Consider the following 20,110-nt stretch of genomic DNA (forward strand, 5'->3'; position numbering starts at 1 on the left):
CTGGCAAAAGGCGGGAGACCCAGGTGCTTATTTCCCTCCTCCTTTCCTGCTTCTCTCTCCCTCCCCCATTCTGGAATTTGGTTCCGGCTCAGAAGAAGTATTCAAGCCTATTTCCTTATCTTTAAAATGGAAATGATATTCTGTGTCCTTTCCATCTCACAAGGGTGCTTAGGGAAACAAAGAAGGCAATATTAAAGGCTTTGATAATCATAAAGTGCTCACCAAGGTTGGTGTACATCCTTGAGCTTGAGCTTCAGCTGAGGAAAGAATGAGAGGACAGAGGTACAAGCATGGAGTGGCAAAGTAGCAGTGACAATTCCCTTGGACCTCCAGAGGGGACAGGGAGGAGCAGCGAAGTCTGGTCTGTACTGAGTGTTCCTAATTCCCACAGCAGCTCTTGGAGGTAGGTACGGTTGCCCTCTTTTTATGGTGAGGAAACTGAGGCTCAGGGAGGTTAAGGGACTTGTTCAAGGTTACTCAGTGGTCATGAGTGACAGCTGGGTTATAAAGCTTGCCTGGCTGCCCTCTGGAGCCCAACCTCCCTCACAGTTCATTCCATATGCCTCCACCCTGTAAATAGGTGGCTTTTGTCTGTGTTCCAGGGACACTGGGGTGGGGGGGGGGGGGGGGGGGGGGGGGGGGGGGGGGGGGGGGGGGGGGGGGGGGGGGGGGGGGGGGGGGGGGGGGGGGGGGGGGGGGGGGGGGGGGGCGCAGCTAGGCAGGGAAACACTGAAATCCTGAGCACTTCTGGCAAAAGGTGGACGTCCTACTTCCATTCCCCATGTTCCTCCCAACAGTCAGATGGCCCATCCCCAGCCACCTGACATTTAGGAGCACATGCTAATACTTCTGTCTGGTTATTCTGCTGGCAGTGTGTCCAATGAAATGTTCTTCCCAGAGAGGTTTTTGTCCCTTCACAGGACCTCCTTTTCTCCTTCCTGCTTTTCTTTCTCTCCCAGTCACCACCACCTGCTCCAGTTGCCCACATAGCATGGTGCTTAATAGTGCGAAGTAAGGGGACGGGGCAGGGGCAGCGGATGTGCCTGCAATACTGAAGCTGAGGCATTGGCCAAAGGCTTCTTCCTACAGGGGTTCCAAGCCAGGAGGAAAGTGGGGAGAGGGAGGTAGCCCCCATTTGCTCTTGTGTCTCCCCCTCCCAGGAAGCCTTCCTTGTCTCTGGCAACTTTGGCCACTGGAAGAAGAGTCATTTTTTGGCTCCTGGCTTGGCTTTGCAAAAACCTGGGCACTTTACCCAGCATCCTCTTGTACTTCCATTATACACCTCTGTCCTCCTGGCAGTAGAGCAGCATTCTATGCTCAGAGCCCATGCTTTTCTCCTAATGATTGTTCCTCTATGCCCTTTCGGGATGGGGACAGAAAGCAGCTGCTGTTTGTCTTGGGATTTACCAGAGGAAACAAATGCCTGGGGCCCTTTTTTCCTGTCTTTCTAGGTGTCTTTTCTGGCTGTCTAGGGCTCTGTATATAGCTGGCTTGAATCAACTCAACAAATATTTGTTGTGATGATGTGCCCAGCTGTGAGTTAAGTGCTGTAAAGAACAGAAGAGAAGATAACAATATGAACCCTGCTCCCAAGGAACTTAAAACCTAGCAGGGGAGGCCAGACTTGCCCATGAAACAATGGAAGGAAATTAAGACAGGCACCAGGTACCAGATTATGTGATTTGGACTAGGTGTTCTGGATATGCAGAGAAAGATGGCATTGGGGACTGGAGTGTTGTAGAAGACCTATGATTTAAGTGAAACTTTGATGCCCTGATGGGTTTGGATAAACTGAGGAATGCATCTATTGTGGTGTAACAGATGACCCTAAAATATAGCAGCTTCAAACAATGATAAACATATATTAACACACAGTTTCTGGGGATCATGAATTTGGGAGCAGCTTAACTAGGTCTGGCTTGAGGTCTCCCATGAGGTTGCAGTCAGAATGTCAGCCAGGCCTAGATTCATCTGAAGGCTTAACTGGGTCTGGGGCTTCCACGTTGGCTCCCTCACATGGATGGCAAGTTGATGCTGGTTGTTGGCAGGAGGTGTCCTATCCTTGTCTATGGCGCTCTCCAAAGAGTTTGCTTGAGCGTCCTTATGACATGGCAGCTGGCTTCCCCTAGAACAAGTACTCCAACAGAGCAAGGCAGAAGCCACATAATCTTTTAGGACCAGGCCTTGGAAGTCACACACTATCATCCCTGCAATCTCCTATTGGCTAGACAAAGTCAGCCCTATACAGTGTTGTACTACACAAGAGCACGAATATCAGGAGGTGATGTCTAATGAGGGTATTGTCTGCCCCCTGTCCCCCCACAATGATTCATGTCTCTCCCACATGCAAGGCATGCCCCACCTTTCCCAAGGCTCCCCCTAAATCTCAACCAGTTATGGCATCAGCTTCAAGTTTAGAATCTCATCATCTAACTTAGGTCCAGGTTTAGATGTGGCTCCTTGGGTCTGGTTCCTTGAGTATAACTCCTGGAGCACAGTTCCTCCTGATACAAAGACCCCTGAACTAAAGAGACACATTATTTATCCCCACAGATGCAATGTGCCATGGCGGGCTAGGCATGGGAACTTGCTCTAGACATTCCAGTTCAAATGGGAGGATAAAGGAGACACACAGGGGTCATTTATGAAGAAAGGACTCTAATGTTTTGTGAGTGTCTACCCTATGAATTGTTCTGGAGCCTTTCTAGTTCATTATCTCAAAGATCCTGCAAGGGAGAAAGTGAGGCTCAGGTTGGGCCTTGCAGCTAGTGGTTGGCAGAGGCAGGATTCAAACCTGCCCCATGTGGGCATGAGTGTGACCTGGGGATGCAGTGTGGTGGAAGATGGGGAAAGCCTGGTGAGGGTTAGATGTGAAGGAAGGTTTTTACACTAAGAGTGAAGGCCTCTGCAGCTGTGCCTCTTTAGTCAAAGATAACTATCTCTGCTTCTCTTTATTCTCAATTTGCTTCTGCTTATTTATATAGATGACTTGTAAAAACCTCAATAAATGGGGATTGAGGCAGGTGAAGAAGGCATGCAGAGTACTTGAGAGAAGCTGGATGTACCCTCAATCCCTGATTTCCATTTCCTTCATCATTCCTTGTGTTTTTGTGGTGGAGGATTTGAGCCCTTTTGCTTCTACTCGCTGGGTGGAAGTGGATGGAAACCTGTGCTGATCCGGGACTGCATCTCTGCTTTCCAGGGCAAAGGGCGTTGGAGCCAGCAGAAGGCACGATCTCCCAAATCTCCCACCCCAGTGAAACCCATAGAACCATGCACACCCTCTAAATCCCGAAGTGCCAGCCTAGAGGAGGCCTCAGAGTCACCTGTAGCCCGGCAGATTCCCCCAGAGGCACGTCGGCTCATAGTGAACAAAAATGCGGGTGAGACCCTTCTCCAGCGGGCGGCCCGTCTTGGCTATAAGGTAAGGAGCATCCTGGTTGCAGGATGCCATTGCCCAAGCATCTGTGGTGAAGCTTCTCCCATTGGCTCTTCTGTAGCCTGGGCAGAGCTTTGTTTGGGGCCTGAGCCCAGGCTGGCTTTCTATTGCTCAGATGGCCTCTGGGGCCTCCATGTCTCTGGTATGGTGTAGGTGAATGTAAGCTTGTTTGAATGGTAGTTTATGATGAACATAATTAAAATGGTAGCACAATATCATCCAATACATTTCTAGGCCAGAAACGGGATTTGGGGGTTTTTGTGTCATATTTCCCTGTGCAGTGGCTCCCCCACTCAGAGAGGAACAGGGGTGATCATTGCTCATCCTTAATATCCCCATCTAACAACCTCTCTTTTTGGCTTCCAGTAGTAGAGGGGTCAGGAGTATGCTGGAGGGAAGGGCTGGGTTCACTCCACTGTATACTACTTCCCTATGGATCAGAAGAAAGCAGGAAAGGAAGCTGGTGTTTATAGAGCACTTCTTTTGTCATGTTAAGAGCTCTGATTACTTCATATCATTTCATCTTCACTATAAGCCTATGGGTGTAGGTTTTATTAGCCCCATTTTACAGGTGAGAAAATCAAGGCTTAGCAATATTAAGTATCTTGTTTAAGATCACCCAGCTAGTACATACATATGCATCTGAATTCACACCAAGGTCTTTTTGATTCCCAAGTGCCAGGGTAGGGGTGGAAGCCTGACTCATTCACTGTCATGAAATAATGTTGGACATTTTGGTTTCCCACTTTTTATTGATATGAACTCCCTTGTGTACCGTTGCCCATCACACTAAATATTTCCTCAGGATTTGTTCCTAGGGTGGAGCTGCTGGATTATAGAGTAGGCCCTCTTTTTTCTAAGGCTTCTGATGCCTATAACTGACTCATTTAAAGACAGCCATACACCTAGCCAGGCTGGCTTGTATAGAAGAACTGCCTTGACAGTGTCTCACGGCAAGCAGCCATCTTTCTTGAGCACCTAGCGTAGGTGCCTGGAGGACTGCCAAGGGAGATTTAAAGAAAAGACATTGAGCAACTTCTTCTGTCAAGGTTAATTTTCTTTAACTTGGAGCCAAACCAGTAAACAGGACATCACAGGAGAACCAACTAGGACAGGGCCTGAACAGTAGGACAGCATGTCACAGGAGGGAGGGAAGAGTAGTCTGGGGCCTGGGAGAGAGGTGGGCGTCTGCATTGGTGGAGAAGGTAGAGGGCCTCATGCTCCCCCAGGCACAGGCTCTGTGATAGCTCCTATATCCAGGAGGCAGCACCCCCAAGGCAGCACCCCCAACTCAGGCATACACGCTCACTCGCAAGCTTGCTTACTTGCTCTACCAGCCAGCCTGTGAGCTTGCTGTCAGTAGGACAGCTGAGCAGCCCATTTTGCCAGGGCCTGGGAGGGCTGATGATAGGCCCCCAGTAGCTGCTGTGGCCTCTTCCCTCAGAAGAAGAGTTGCTTCTTCCCTCCCCCTCAGCTTATTCACCAGCTTCATACCCAAGACTACCTAGGGTGCTTCTAGGCCTGGAGTCCTGCCTCTGGTCCTATCTTCTCAGCCCAGGGAAGCTAATTACTACTACATGGATAAATGACCACAATGAATTATACTTGGAGCAATCCTGATTCGAAGGGAGGACTCGGATAAGCATCCAGGGTTAGTACTTAAAACAATGAAAACCAGCACCCACAGATAGTACGTAAACCAATTATTTCTTGCTTGCCACCACAAATCTCATTACTCTTGCAAAATCCCAGACTAAGGAACTCGTGCTCAGGGAGGCCTGAGGGTTTGGGCTCTGGGTGGGTAGGTGAGCCTCTCTGAGGACCTCACCCCAACAACTCACACCCAGATGAGTGTTCTTGGTCATGAGAAATGTCTCCCTGTTGCCGAGAAAATAGCCCAGAGCTGGGGCCTCGGTGATGGCAGCTCTGGACTGACTTCGCTGACAAAAGATTTTGAGACTTGCCTGTCAGTCCCCAGAATAAAGGACAGGCTCTAAGACTCTACAGACATTTGGAGAGTTTTGACCCTAACTGGGGTGGTTTTAAGAATTAGGCTTCTCTTTGCTTATGGATCTATCTCCGTCCCCACAGGATGTTGTTCTCTACTGCCTCCAGAAAGACAGCGAAGACGTGAATCACCGCGACAATGCTGGCTACACGGCTCTGCATGAGGCCTGCTCCCGGGGCTGGACTGACATCCTGAACATCCTGCTGGAGCACGGGGCCAACGTGAATTGCAGTGCACAAGATGGCACGAGGCAAGAAGGCCACTTCCCCTGCCACTCCACCCTCCCCCAGCTAAGCCCCAGTCTGGACCTTTGCATCACACCAGGCTGCGAGTTATAGAGAGGCCTTATCAGGAGGTGTTTCAGGAAGACATCTGTAGACTGTAGGGGGAACTGGATTAGGGCAGAGGTGGATGTGTTCCTGGGTGGCCAGTCCATATCAGTTACCAAGGGAAGGCCGGGGTTATCTAAGGATTATCCCATCAGATGCAGCTTCACCAGAAAGACTGCTTAGGCTTCCTGCATGCTGTCCTGGTGGTGTACCTGTCTCAGGCAGAATCTTGGGCCTTAGGTACCAGGAGGCTGACCTTAGGGTAACATCCAGATTTTATCCTTGATTTCATCTCTGTACACTTTTAAAAAGACACCTGCTGTGTCTTAAAGAAATTGCACCCATTCTCTTCTGCTCCATCAGAGGGCCTACTTCCTGGGCAAAATTGAGACGTGAGCTGCATACCAAGTAGGGGACTTGAGTCAAAGAATTTAGGCTCTGTTTGGCCACCACTTGGTGTATGGACCCGTTCTGCTCATCCCTGCTCATAGGTGGTCATCCCGGTCTTTCTGTTGCTAACACCCAGCATCTGCTTTAAGTTTAACCTCAGTCAGAGGCCTGTTCTCTCCCAAACTCCAGATCTACCAGGGGAGCTCCATTGTGCCCTAGAGATTCTCCCAAGGTATGCAGGAACATAAGAGACAGAAATGAGAGGGAGGAAAAAGAGACATAGAGAGAGAAGGAGGTGAGGGGATGTAGTGAGGGCTGCAGCCCAGAGGTGGTTCCTCCATCCTAAATCTTACCCACATTACACTGGGGTGATCTCATTTTACTTTTTCCTGATGAGGTAGCCTGAGATCTAGACACTCAGGTTACCACTTGAGCTCTATTGTCCTCACCATGTATCACCTCTGCAGGCCAGTTCATGATGCAGTGGTCAATGACAATCTGGAGACCATCTGGCTCTTGCTATCCTATGGAGCCGACCCCACACTGGCCACCTACTCTGGACAGACGGCCATGAAGCTGGCCAGCAGCGACACCATGAAGCGCTTTCTCAGTGGTAAGCACAGCCTAGATTTGAAGCCATCATCTTTGGGATTGGCCTTTGATTCCTGAACTCCTGAGGAGATATTCTTCATCTCCCTCCATCTCAAACAATTTCCATGAGGGGTGTCAGCTCTCTTCACAGGATTTCCTTCAAGGGTCTCGGAAATCTCTATGCACTTTTAAGAGCCCAAAAATCTACTTCCTCTTATCTCCATGCTGTGAGTGTCCACATCATGTGCATCCTCTTCAGGGCCCTGGTAGCCCATGCGGAGGCATATAGAACAGGCCTCCTTGTGAGACAGCAGCCCCACTAATAGATTCAGTTGGAGGCAAAACGAATTGGCCTGTGCTTTGAATGGGATGACATTTGCAAAGAAGTGACACTTAGTGTTTTGCTTATGTTTTTGTATTTTCTCCTATTGATGATCACAGTGAAACCCTTTGAACCCCTCCTGATGCTTCATTCCTCCCAGCCCTTCCTTGTGGTAACTGCGATGTTCCCTCTGTACCTCTCCTTTCTTTTTCTTCTTCCCTCACCTGTCCCCTCTGGAAAAGTGTCTGGTGTTCAGGCCCATGGCAAGGGCCACAAGCCAACATGTGTTTATTTTCTGAATAGTGGATTGCAAGTGTTTGTCTGCAGTTAGATAGCGCTACTGAGTAGGGCAGTGGGGGAGGGGGATAGATAAGGAGGGAATTCTAGCCTGGACATGCTCAGTGGAAATCTCCTCAGACTTGACCTCTGAAAGAAGGAATCCTGCCTCCTCAGTGACATCAAAGCTTGGCCCTTGCTCTAGCAGTTACTTCTTCAGACAGTCTGTGCAGCAGACAGAGACAGAGCAGCCGGGAGTTGTATCACTGACCCTCCTTGGAGCTGTTGATGTTTGTGGTAGAACCCCTCTTGAACTGGGAGCCCACAAAACCAAGGGTTTGCCCAAGGCCACTCCCTGGTTGGTCCTTAACCCCCAGAGCAGCAGTTCTGGGCTCACAACCAGGGGCTCATTTGTTTATTGAACAAAGGTTAACTGGGTAGCTGATGATGGAGGAAGAAACAAGGGAACCTGAACTGAAAGTCTCTGTGAAAGGAGAACTAGATGGGAAGTACAACCTAGATACTAATAAAAGCTGGAGGGAGAGCAATAAGAGGCCACTGAGGGGCCTTGGTTTCTGCTCAGCCAGCCTCCATCCAGTCCCCAGTCAAGCCAACTAAGCTCTGCAGTCCCTGGTTACCATGTACAGGCCGCAGGCCTCACAGCCGAATCCAGCCTCTCCTTAGCTCGGAGAAGGAGGACTGCCTTTTTCTTTCCCCTAGCTCTGGAGTCCCAAACCCCTGTCATTGAGGGGCAGAGCCACTTTGTGAGGCTCATTCAGCCATTTATCCTAGGCTAGTGATAACTCCTAATCCCTTTAGCTGAACCATTACTGAGGTGCAGGGCCTCCTCCCACATACGGTGCTTCATATGTACTCTTTCTTACATATACTCATATGCTAGACTCCTAGGAAAAACTATCAGAGATGACTATCTAGAGCGTCTCAACTTGATAGAAGCACCACGTAGAGCTCTGTCTCTGATCAACAGCTATAATCCAGGGCCTCTGTGGGCTAGAGACTGCCATCCTGAGGGTCTTGGAGCCCTCTGCATCCACATAAAGCTATGTCTGACCACCAGAGTAAGCAGATGAACTCTTCTTCCCAGACCCCTTGTCCAAAATCCTGAAGAAGTTTAAATATTGAAACTATTTTCAGTAGTTCAATTAAAAATAAACACTTTTTTTTCTGTTCTCATCTCTGCTAACTCATCCCAACTACTAGCCAGTCTTTCGATGCCTCCTTAAACTAACTTGAATGCCAATGCCTGCTGCAGAATCAAGAGGAGACTTCTTAATTCCTGCACTCCCCAGCCTGTCCAGGCAGAACACCATTCAAATCTTGATGTTGTTTCTCGGCTGTATGAGACGGAACTGTAGCTTCATAATGGGGGTCAGAAGCTGAAGAAAGTGTTAAAATTGGGCCACCTCTTTTCTGTGCAAATATCAAGTGGCATTAAAGGCAAAGCTCTGTCTGGCTGTTAGGAAAAGTGCTAGCAAGTGGGACTAGGACCTTGGCCTGACACCCCAGGGAGGCAGGCACTGGCAGCAGTCAGCAGGTTTCCAGGGGGATTTGGGCCCAAAGGCTATTTTGGCAGATATGAGAGGACAACACTCAGTGTCTTTTTTAAAAAATTGAGGTGAAATTCACCTAACAACTATTTGGATGCGAATAATTCATTGGCACTTAGTATAGTCACAATGTTGTACAACCATCATCAGGGTTTTGTTGTTGTTGTTGTTATTCCATGAACTGAGTATTTCTGTTTTGTTTGTTTGTTTGTTTGTTTGTTTGTTTAAATCCTGATACCCCATCCCCAGATCTCAAGGATCCACTGGGTAAAGTGGCATAGTGGCTGTAGGGAGCAACATGAGGTTGGAGGTTGGAGAGGCAGTTCCCTCCACTGCCTCCCCACACCTGGATGCTTTTTGGTAGACTTGTGGATTTTTTTTATCTTGCCTGTCTGGCTGAGGTATTTAAAAAACTTTTTGCTTTTCATCCCCAAGCATTTGCCTGACCAGACTCTCCGCAGATTGTCTTCTTCTTCCCCTAGTGGAGATCCCACTGGGCAGAAAACGAAGGTGCATCCCTGTAGGGTACAAATCCCCATTTTTTTGCAGGCAGAAAAGGTGAGCAAGAGCATCAGGTTGCACCTCATGTATGGCTTCCCTTATTTTGTGCAAGGCCTCTGTTCTGTGAATCAAATCCCTTTTTAAACACACAAAGGAATGTCACTATTTACAGGTATACTGTAGTTAATTCTTTTGTAAAGCAGAAGATATTGGTATTCATCTGGGTTGTAAATGTAGCTTTTCCTATATTGGGTTGGCTTAAATGGAGGCCCATTTCTCCTGAGATCATGAAGGATATAGCAGCTCTCTTTCCTTCCTTCCTTCATTCATCCATGCACTTATTGAGCACCTGTTAGGTTTCAGGTACAGCGCTAGATACTTGAGGCCAGACAGTGGGTCCTTTCTCTCTTGTCCGGGGGCTTGGAGCACCAAGCCATCCAAACCCTCCCAAAGGCCTTTGGAAGAAGACCTCCTCAGGGCAAGTGACAGGCTGGCATGTGACTGACTTGCCTTTGACCCTTTGAAGAGAAGAATGATATCCAAGCTAGCCAAAGGAAAAGAGTTTCATTTTTTCTCCTTTGTTGGAAAGAATGTAGGGGCTTGGAGGCATTGTTGCCGTATGGTTTGGGGCATTGGAGGAAGTATCAGGATTGCTTTTTCTTCCACTGATGAAAGGGTTAGCAATTTACCACTTGAAGTCACTGAATCACAGGTTTTTATTTTTCTTGCCAGACACCTCTGCCACATGATCCCATGTAGAAGATTGGTTATTTTTTGTTTTTCTCTCCTTTCATGTCCCTCAGCTGGCAACTTGGTTGGAGGAGATGGAGAGGGGTATGATGGGACCCTGGAAAATAGAGAAACTCTGATTGCCAGGGTGACCACTCACATTGAGTACTTTATTTTTTTTAATTGAGGCAAAATTCACATAAAATTAACCATTTAAAAGTAAACAATTCAGTGGCATTTGGTACATTCACAATGTTGTATAACCACTACCCCTATCTAGTTCCAAGACATGTTCATCACCCCAAAATGAAACCCAATACCCACTAACCAGTTGCTCTTAATTTTTTCTCCCCAACCCCAGCCCCTGGCGACCACCCATCTATTTTCTGTCTGTATGAATTTGCCCATTCTGGACATTTCATATAAATGGAATCATACAACATGGGACCTTTTGTGTCTGACTTCTTTCACGTAGCAGCATGTTTTCAAGGTCCATTCATGTGGTAGCATGTTTCAGTTCTTCATTCCTTTTAAGGTTCAATAATATCTCATCATATGGATATGCCACATTTTCCTTATCCATCAGTTGATAGACATTTGGGTTGTGTCCACCTTTTGACACTTGTGACTAGCACTGCTATGAATATGCATGTACAAGTATTTGTTTGGGTAACAGTTTTCAGTTCTTTTGGATATATACCTAGGAGCAGGATTGCTGGGCTGAGATACTTTTGAAAGAAAGGATAAGAGTAACAGACTCAAAGTTGTGGGAGTGGGCAAGGGAGAATCAAGGAAAAGGAAAGGCAGTCTTCATCATGATTTTCTGTAAAGGTCTGTGAGGAAACATGACTCAAAGCTGTACCATCAAGTAAACCTTGCAGTTTCTTCTTGTATACCACTTATGGCCTGTTTAGACTTTTGCATCTTTGCTCAAGCCAGTTAACTTTTGGCTATCTCAAAAAGGTAAATTTACCTGCAAATAACAAAAGATTTGCTGTCAGTGAGAATTAGAGGAATGAGCCAGAGGCTCTAAAGGCAGTTCCTAGAAAGGAGCCTTAGGAATGTGGTGAGCTAGGGCTGCTCTGATGGAATCCTTCTATGACCTCTTGTGGAGAACAGCAGTCATTTTAATGCCTAGGTTTCAGCATGTTGTTTAAGCAAGCACATTACTTCATGGTCTCACCTTGCAGTAATTCCTCCCTTCCTTCCTTTCTTCCTCATATATTTATTATGCTCTTATTATGTGCCAGGCACCTGGGCTTAGGTACCAAGAAGACAATGATGAACAAGACAGTTGTGGTCCCTGCCTTTTCGGAACTTAGGATTTCATTCTTTTATCTCCTAGGACACCTAGCACAGGGCTAGGCACAGAATAGACAGCTACTTAACTGACAGATGCTTTGGGAAGAAACTACTGCCAACTCTCAAGTGGCACAGGATACAGAAGAGCACATAAGCTGGCAGCCACGACCTCAGGATTTTTTTCATGGAATGCACAAAAGATCTAACGTACGCGACTAAAGGTTTTCCACTGTAGCTGCTCAGACATTAATCTGAAAGCTTCTCTCTGGCTGCCTTTTCCTATTGGAAGAAGCCCTTCATCTCCTAGAAGGTTGCTAAAAAAGGACTTCTTCAGTAGGTCATAACAGCTAATAGGCACTTCTGCTGATAGGATGTGTGACCCAAAAGGAAGGTATGTTGGAGTGCAGTGATACCTTCCATTGGGGGAAACTAGCTCCACTCCCTTAAGAGTGGCAGCCCGCTTCCTCCTGGTATTTTGTTTACAGAGGGTACCCTCACCTTACCTGTGCCCTTTGGACTCTCTTTTGTTCTGTTGCCCAGGTGTCACTTGAGGGCTAGTAGCAACTATACACAGTTAAATCAGCTTGCCAGCAGTACTGGGTGGTATATTGACAACTGCGGGGTCATGTGTCCACAGATAACACAATTGAATTTGTCCTGAAAACCTGTTTTTTTTGTCTACATGGAGTTGAGAGGTAAAACAGTTCTACTAGATGATGACATTTAGCTAGGAAACAAGCAGGCTGAGGAGTGGCTTCATGTCTGTCCTCAGATCAAGTAAGCAAAAGGTGGTTTTAAAAAAATTATTTTATTGTGGTAAAATGCTTATAACACAAAATATTTTAATCATTTTAAAGCATACAGTTGAGATTCACAATGTTGTGCAACCATCACCACTGAGTTTCAGAACTTTTCCATCACCCCAAAAGGAAACCCTGTACCCAATAGGCAGTCACTTCCTCTTCCCTCCCAACCACCAGTCTGCTTGCTCTCTCTATAGATGTGCCTGGTCTGGACATTTCATATACATGGAATCAGATAATATGTGGCCTTTTGTGTCTAGCTTCTTTCAGTTAGTGTAATGTTTTCAAGTTTCGTTCATATTGCAGCATATATCAGTACTTCATTCCTCCTTACAGGTGAATAATATTCCAATGTATGGGTATAACACATTTTGTTTATCCCTCATTTATCTGAATGACATTTGGGTTGTTTCTACTTTGGGACTGTTGTGAATAGAGCTGCTATGAACATTCAAGTATAAGTTTTTGTTTGAATACCCATTTTCATTTCTTTTGTGTCTATACCTCAGAGTGGAAGCAAAAGGTTTTCGTGAAGATAAACTTGATCATCCCCCGCTATGTTTTTCAAAGATGAACAGAAATTGTGCTTCCTATCTCACTTTGAATTGGGGATAGGAATTGGGGATAAAAACATTGTGACCAGCAGAGAGTTAAAATCCTGGGATAGGTCTAGGATTCTGCTTAGAGAGTAATTTCCTACAACATTTAAAGCAGGGATCCCAAACCTAAATGGCTTCATCTAAGAAAGAGCAGGCTGGGTGGGGACTGTTGAACTGAAGAAGAGCACGTGTCACCTCTCCCTCCAGCTAACTTTTGACGTGCAGGAATGTAGATGCAATGTTGCCAGACCTTCTGATTTTTTTTTTCCAAGAAAAGTTGGAAATCTGGATTTTTAAGTGAAATCTCTCCATTTAAAAATGATAGATGTTAATTTGGTGAGGGGCAGTTTAAAACACTGGGCCAAACCCCAGACGGTCAGTGTGCTAGATTTGGTCCTGGCTGCTGGTTTGCAACCTCTAATTGACAGCCAGAAGTGTATCACTCTCTTGTCACTCCTGGCCCCTTTTGTGGTCCTTCTCTTTTCCCATTCTCCTAGCCCCACATGGACATACTTTGCTTCTAGGTTCCTTCTCCAGGCTACCCTCCTTGTGTCACTGCCTTCTCTTCTTTCATCAGATCACCTCTCAGATCTTCAGGGCCGGGCAGAGGGGGATCCTGGTGTATCCTGGGACTTTTACAGCAGTTCTGTATTGGGTAAGCTTTCAGTGGGATTATTCTCACTCCTCACCCCCTGACCCCCATCTATGGCTCAGAGATGCGGGATTTGCTTTGGGTTTCACTGATTCTTCTCAAAAGCAGGAGTGACTTTGTGGAGGTAGCCCCTCTTCCTGTTAGTAGTTTGCAGACTCTTTCAGTGCAAACCCTAATACATGCCTACCCCAGACTCAGAACTCATTGGTCTAAACCAGGAAATGCCACTGATTTGGACAAAAAAAAGCTATTTAGCCCTCTATCATTCCCTACCCTGGGTATCTCTTTTTAATTCTCTCTTCCAAGGTCCCTTTCTCCTTTGTTTTGTCCTAACCCTGCCAGAAGCCCTGCCCCTACATTATCACCTTTTGTGATATTGCTCAAACTCAGGAGGGACCCAGCCCCTCATCTATTAGCTGCCATTCCCTCCCTCCCCTGCCCCCACAATGTGCACAGAGTTTCTGAGATAGCTACTGTCTCCCAAGCCCTTAGCCTTCTGGCCTAAGCTTTCCTCTCTTGGAAGAGCAATCAGTCTTTATCTGTGGCATCTAGCACTCACCATCAGGCCAGGGGCTGCAGATTGTGGGATGCACCCACCTCTAAGCTTAGGGGAAGCTGGAGCAGGAGAAGGTTGGGATGGAGTGAAATATGCCACACCCAAACTCATGGCTTGAGAACGCAACTGGCTGAGCCCCCTTCAGGCTCTTGGGGATCCAGCAGGTAGTTAGAGTGGTTTGGGGAAGCTGTGGGAAGTGAAGGACAGGTGTTTTTACCTTGCCTTTGACTGCGATGGTATCTTCAGGCTTCCATCTCCCAACAGCTTTTTTCCATTTGAATTGTGGAGGAGTACAGTGAATCTCTGGCCTCAAAATACTATCTTTCAGGGCTAGAACTTTTATGTGCCCTCCCAAGGATGGGAGCCATGGGACCGGTGAACCTTGGCCCTGGCCAGGAGGCTGTAGGCTTATTGTTTATCTCCTAATCACCCACACATTCATGCCCCTTTGTCTCATTGGAGCATTTCTATTCTTTGGTTTTGTGCACGTAAGTAAGTCCTAAATTCCTGTCTGCTCTTCTTACAGAGGAAAAAGACGGGTTTGCCTGTGACCTCCTACATAATCCCCCTGGGAACTCTGAGCAAGGAGACGATGGAGAAGAGGATGATTTTATGTTTGAATTCTCAGACAAGCCTCTTCTCCCTTGCTACAACCTCCAAGTGTCAGTGTCCCATGGGTAAGTGTCTGAGAGATCTATGGAGACCGAGCTCCAGGATCCTGATAACTCCTGGCCTGCCTCCCTGGGAAGGGTGGAGTTCTCCAAAAGGGAGCTGAGACAAATGCTGGAGCATGGGAAAGATGATATGTGACCAAGGCCAGCCTGACTTTCCAACCCAGATTGGTTATGTTCACAATAGAGACTATAAGCTCTAGATACATTGACTGTATTTATTTCCCCAACCCCAGGTATGAATTCACTCTTGAAGGATTTTTGCACTGTTCCTGGGTGTAAGAGATGATTTTTGGGCTTATGAACTATTAGAATCTCTGGAACATTTTGTGTATTTTCTGGGGACAGTTAGACAGAATATTTGAAATTGAGATTCTTGGAAAAGCCAGGACATATGGTTGCCATAGCTATGGGGTCACTGGGGTCCTTAAGTAATCCACAGGCTAGTTTCTCATAGCCTTAATGCTAGCAAGATGATGGCATCAGCGCTGTCATCTCAGATTACCATGTATTTTATAACGGGGATCACCCATCTTCAGAGACTAGAATATTCCTGACACTTAACATTAGACTGAACCCATTTAATTTTTATTTGATGATTCAGAAGGGAGTTGGACAGCCTGCAGGGATGTGGTTCTTTTTGGCTTCACTGTACAGCAACGTGTGGCAGTGCTGGTTAGAACGATGCAGGATAAATTGTCCTTTTGTTCTTAGCCTCCATCATTAAGTATTTTCTTCTTGTTGTTTTCACATATTTCAGATACCTTCGCGAACACTTTCAAGGATACTTTTCCTTTGATATCTATTCTTAAAATATCAGACCCTATTTTTTTTAAAGTGAAAGAGCATGAAACACATATAGATAGATAGAGAGAGAGAGGGGTGGCCAGTGGATTAGGAACCCTTCAAGTGAGCCCCTTGGTTGACAACTGTAACTAATCAACCAGTTTCTTTGCAACCCTTCCCCCATGGCCTGATAAGAATAAAAATAGCCTATATGATGACACTACTAGGTGTCAATTTCAGGGGATTTTGGTCCTTATTCTTCTGGGTATCAGCTGATCCCTGAGGGTAGGGCTAGGCTTCTGAGATATAGGATTGCACAGTTAATTCCTCCAAAGTATTCAGCACCTCCTTCTCTGAAACAGGATCTTGGGCCCCAGGCAGTAAAAGGACCAGAGTAGTGCAGACAGAACACAGGCAACCAGGGCTGCGCACCACTCAGCCGGGTGGCGGGCAGGTTTTTGGTTGAGACCTTGGTGCAAGCAAAGCTGGTTTTCCTGATGTTACACCCCCCAGTACTTTTTTCTGAATCTGCACTTCCTCACAACTTCAGCACAATGTGAAAATTTTGTTTTTTGAGAAGTGTGTGTGTGTGTTTGTGTGTGTGTGTGTGTGTGTGTGTGTGTGTGTGTGTGGTGTGTGTGTGCAGGGGTGTAGAACAATGACTCTAAGGCCCTGTGGGGTTCAGAAGTGCCTTCTGCATCATCAAACCAAAACTGAATTGTTATCGCTAGTGTTAATGTTCTGGGTTTTTCCCGCCCCGCCCCCCATGCTTTGAAAGTGATGGTCTAAGTGTATGGTATGTGTAAGCCCTTTCTCTCAACCCAGAACACTCCATTTCCTGATTGTGTGGGATGACATAGTTTGCACTAATTTGGAAGAAACATTGCATTTTAGGGATGAGGATTGCGGGTCTCAGTAGAAGTTTTAGGAGCTGTATAGAACCTTCAGTTCCATAAACGTGTCTTAAGCAGTTGAACCAGGTCAGACCCCGAGGACCACAATACAGCTTGGCCTTCAGAGAGTCTCCAGTCTAGTGGAAGAGACAGACAAGTATATACTTGACCCTAACAAAAGACCAAATGTCCTAAGCAGATGAATTATGTAAATAACTCAAACAGTTCAGAAGAGTGTCAAGTGAAAAATCACAGTTCCAGTCTACCCTGAGCCCCCATTCCTATGCCTCAGAGAGAACCACAGTTTACGTTTGTTTTGAGCTCCATTATAAGTAGTATAATAGGGATGTGAACCAAGTACCAGACTGTGGGAGATAGGATGAGCAACCATTTTCATCGGGGGAAAGCCTTACAGGTGATGTGGTGTTTTAAGCTGGGCTAAGAGGAGAGGATGAGGAAGGGTGTTCCATGAGTTAAGGCACTGAGACGTACAAGTTTAGAAAGTTCAGAGAGCAGGGCTAGTCCTTCCTCAAATGGCTGGCACTTGGTGGGGTGGGGTGTACAGAGAGAGGCGGGGAGGTTATAGGGTGGAGATTGGGCTGAAGAGGTTGAGTGGGGTTATGTTTGGAAGGTCTTGCATAATATCATGTGAAAGAATTTAGAGGTTTTGTTGGTTTTTTTTGTTTGTTTGTTTTGTTTTGTTTTTTTGTTTTTTTTGCTAGGAGTACTGGTGATCCATTGAAAGCTGTTTAAGAAACAAGTGAACAGGTCAAATTTTGTTTTTAGAAAACAGTAACAGAGGATCCAGTGGGGAGGTGTAGAAGAGTGACTCTTGGCAGAGGGAAACCAGTTAGGAGGCTGATGTAATATAGTCTAGGCCAAAAATGGCGAAGGCTGGATGTGGGACAGTGAATGGCAAGGAGGGAAAGCCCTGGAAACAGGGACCATTGGCATGGGGATGCAACATTTCTTCCTGGTTTAGTCAAGGCAAATGTTTGGCCTATGACAGACAGTTCTCTCTAGTACCCCTCCCTGCTGTACCTAGGCTGCTGCCTAGTCTAGTTGGGTGTGCTCAGCAAAGGCAGACTTGCTGTAACGTGAGCTCCAGCCCTGCAGAAACCATGGTGCTGCTGCTAGAGGGAAAAAAAAAAAAACTTGCCTAATGCATTCCAGAGCCAAAGAGAAATGCCTTTTAGATTACCCGCAGTTTCTGCCTTTCTCCATGGCCCCCCTCTGCTGGGGAAGATCTTGGAGAACAAGGAGGCAGAGGAAGCAGGAGTGAGAACAGGAAAGGAAACCAAATAGGGCTGGCAAGGGTTGGTTGGGGGAAGACCTGGTCCCAGAAGATGGTAAATTCCAGGTCATGGGTGTGTGTAAGGCCTGGGGAAGCCCTGCTAAGTTTTAGATTCTGGAAGGCCCCTTTCCCTCCTGCTCTCATTTTTCGGAAGAGGTTAGTCAGTCATGGGTTAAATGCTTGCCATTTAGCTGATAGCTGGGCCAGCCAACGGAGGGGCAGAAAATTTTCGCCTTAGCTACACCCAGGAATCCTCTGGTTTTGTGTGTGTGTGTGGGTGGGGGGTGGGGGGGTAGCCAGACTTACAGCTTTCCTGGGCCTTCCAGAGTGCTCCCAGTATCCTCACCACTTCCCCTCAGCCCCCTTCCCTAACTCCCATCCTTGCCTTTTCCAGGCCCTGCAACTGGTTTCTCTTTACTGATGTCCTGAAGAGGCTGAAGCTTTCCTCGAGGATATTTCAGGCTCGGTTCCCGCACTTTGAAATTACCACCCTGCCCAAGGCTGAGTTCTACCGGCAGGTGGCCTCCAGTCAGCTGCTGACTCCTGCTGAGAGGCCTGGAGGCTTGGACGAATGCCCCCCAGGCTCCTCTGAGACTGTGGAGCTGGTGCGGTATGAGCCCGAGCTACTTCGGCTTCTAGGGTCTGAGGTGGAGTTCCAGCCTTGGAACAGTTGACTGGGAAAACAGTCCCTCCCTTTTCTTCTTTCTCCTCCCAAGTTCACCCTTCCCAACCTCCCCTGTTTTCCCCCACCCAGCACCAGACTGCAGAATGAGGCAATAATATGGACCAACAAGAAGCCGCCTTATCAATGCCAGCATTAGTGACTGGATTTTTTTGGGGGGTGGGGTTAAAATTAGCTCACATCTCTCTCTGTCATCGTTATTGTTGTATGGTTGATGATGAAGGTGGAAAGTCGAACTCCACGTCTGAAGATAAGAGGTCCCCAGGGTGGTGGGAGGTGGCACCAGGTTCCCTTGGACTGGCTTCCTTGTGTATGACCAAGACCAAACCTGGGCCCTGGGTGGCCATGGCCTGTCCAGAGGAGAAATGAGAAAAGTTAAATCTCTGAGTGCCCCCCTATTCCCTTGTGTTCTTCTGTCTTCCATAGTATTTATTTTATTAGTATTTAATTTGTATTGTTTCATTGGTTTCTGATAAGTCTGTATCACTGTGATGATTTGAGACAATTTGTTGTATTGAGGGACTTCACCTCCTTTCTTTGTTTTTCTTGATAAGCTCTGGAGCTGCTCCCTCCCTCCCTCTGACAAAGTTAATCCCAGGTTCCCCCCCACACACACTGGGGAGGGGGTAGGGAGGCCATTGACTTATGACTAAGAAAGGTGGCTGGTGCTGGCCCAGGGTTGAGGGGTCAAGGGTAAATCCTGAGGCTTTGGTGCTCCACCACTCCCAGTTTTTTCTCAGTTCACCACCCCCTGCCCTTTGCAGCAGCCCCACTATTTTGAGATTAGTGTTTACTGGAGATGGGAGAGGATCGTGGGAGTGAGGGGTTTAATTAGTTACTCTAATAGAGAAGAATTGAGAGTGGACCTGAAGGATAAGGTTGCCCCCTCCTCATGCTTTCTTCGCTGCTCCCCTCAGAGTGCACAATATGGGTTTGTTCCTGCGGTTATCCCCCCTGTACCCCCAGCCACCTCACCCAGGTATGCCCTCACGCTCCCTGGATACTGAGCCTCTCAGATCCCAGCCCTTGGCCCCCATCTCTCCCCCTCACCAGACACAGCATCCCTTTCCTCTCTCTTCTCTCTCTCCTTCCTCCTTCTCCCTCTGCCTCTCATTCTTCCTTGCGATCTGTAGAGGTTTCTGGGGTTGACTGTCAGATGTGAAATCCAGGTCTCAGCTGTTTCCTAGGTGAGGGCAGGAGACTAGTCTCCAGCAGGGACCTGGGGCTGAGTGCACGGCCTCTGGCCTCCAGCACTGGCCTTGTTCAGGGGGAGAGAGGGAGGAGCTTGGGCTGCTTCCCTTTTCCCAACCCCCTCTATGGCGTTGACTTTCTCACTCTTGTTCTTATTTTTCTACCAATTGCTATTTTTCCGAACAATCCTTGTAGAGAGTATGTGCCATCCAAAGGCAGGAGGGCCTCACTGTGGCTGGCTCTAGTTGGAGATGGTACATTTTTATTGTACAGGTGCTAAAACAACAACAACAAAAGAAGAAAATGGAAAAAAAAGACCAAAAAAAAAAAAAAAGAAAAAAAAAAGCCAGTTTGAGGCTGGGACAATCTATTCTCCAGAGACTCCTGACTCACGTAGGAGTATTGGTGGCTATTTTCTTTGTATTGTGTTTGTTCTTTGTTCCCAGGGGGAGGTTCTCAGCCCCCTTCTGTAGGACTGCTCCCCACCCCCACCATACTGCCCAGTTGGTTTTGAACCGTTGTTCCCCC

General features: G+C 47.1%; 1 protein-coding gene across 10 annotated transcripts in view; it reads left to right on the forward strand.

Annotated features, from left to right (window-relative positions):
- BCORL1 (BCL6 corepressor like 1) overlaps positions 1-19,927 on the forward strand; it is a 59,960-nt gene extending 40,033 nt beyond the window's left edge. For 8 of the 10 annotated variants that reach the window (XM_025047230.1, XM_025047229.1, XM_015589864.2 and 5 more), the window contains 6 exons: positions 3,203-3,424; positions 5,531-5,697; positions 6,634-6,779; positions 13,435-13,512; positions 14,592-14,742; positions 18,104-19,927. In XM_025047230.1, the coding sequence (XP_024902998.1) occupies positions 3,203-3,424; positions 5,531-5,697; positions 6,634-6,779; positions 13,435-13,512; positions 14,592-14,742; positions 18,104-18,383 (1,044 nt within the window). In that variant the 3' untranslated portion in view covers positions 18,384-19,927. Of the gene's footprint in view, positions 1-3,202; positions 3,425-5,530; positions 5,698-6,633; positions 6,780-11,498; positions 12,531-13,434; positions 13,513-14,591; positions 14,743-18,103 lie in introns of those variants that run through there. The other 2 variants (XM_025047232.1, XM_025047233.1) reach the window with 2 other exon arrangements.
- Positions 19,928-20,110: the final 183 nt, after the last annotated feature.

Source organism: Pteropus alecto, unplaced genomic scaffold, assembly GCF_000325575.1.
Source record: "Pteropus alecto unplaced genomic scaffold, ASM32557v1 scaffold145, whole genome shotgun sequence".
Lineage (NCBI taxonomy): Eukaryota > Metazoa > Chordata > Mammalia > Chiroptera > Pteropodidae > Pteropus > Pteropus alecto.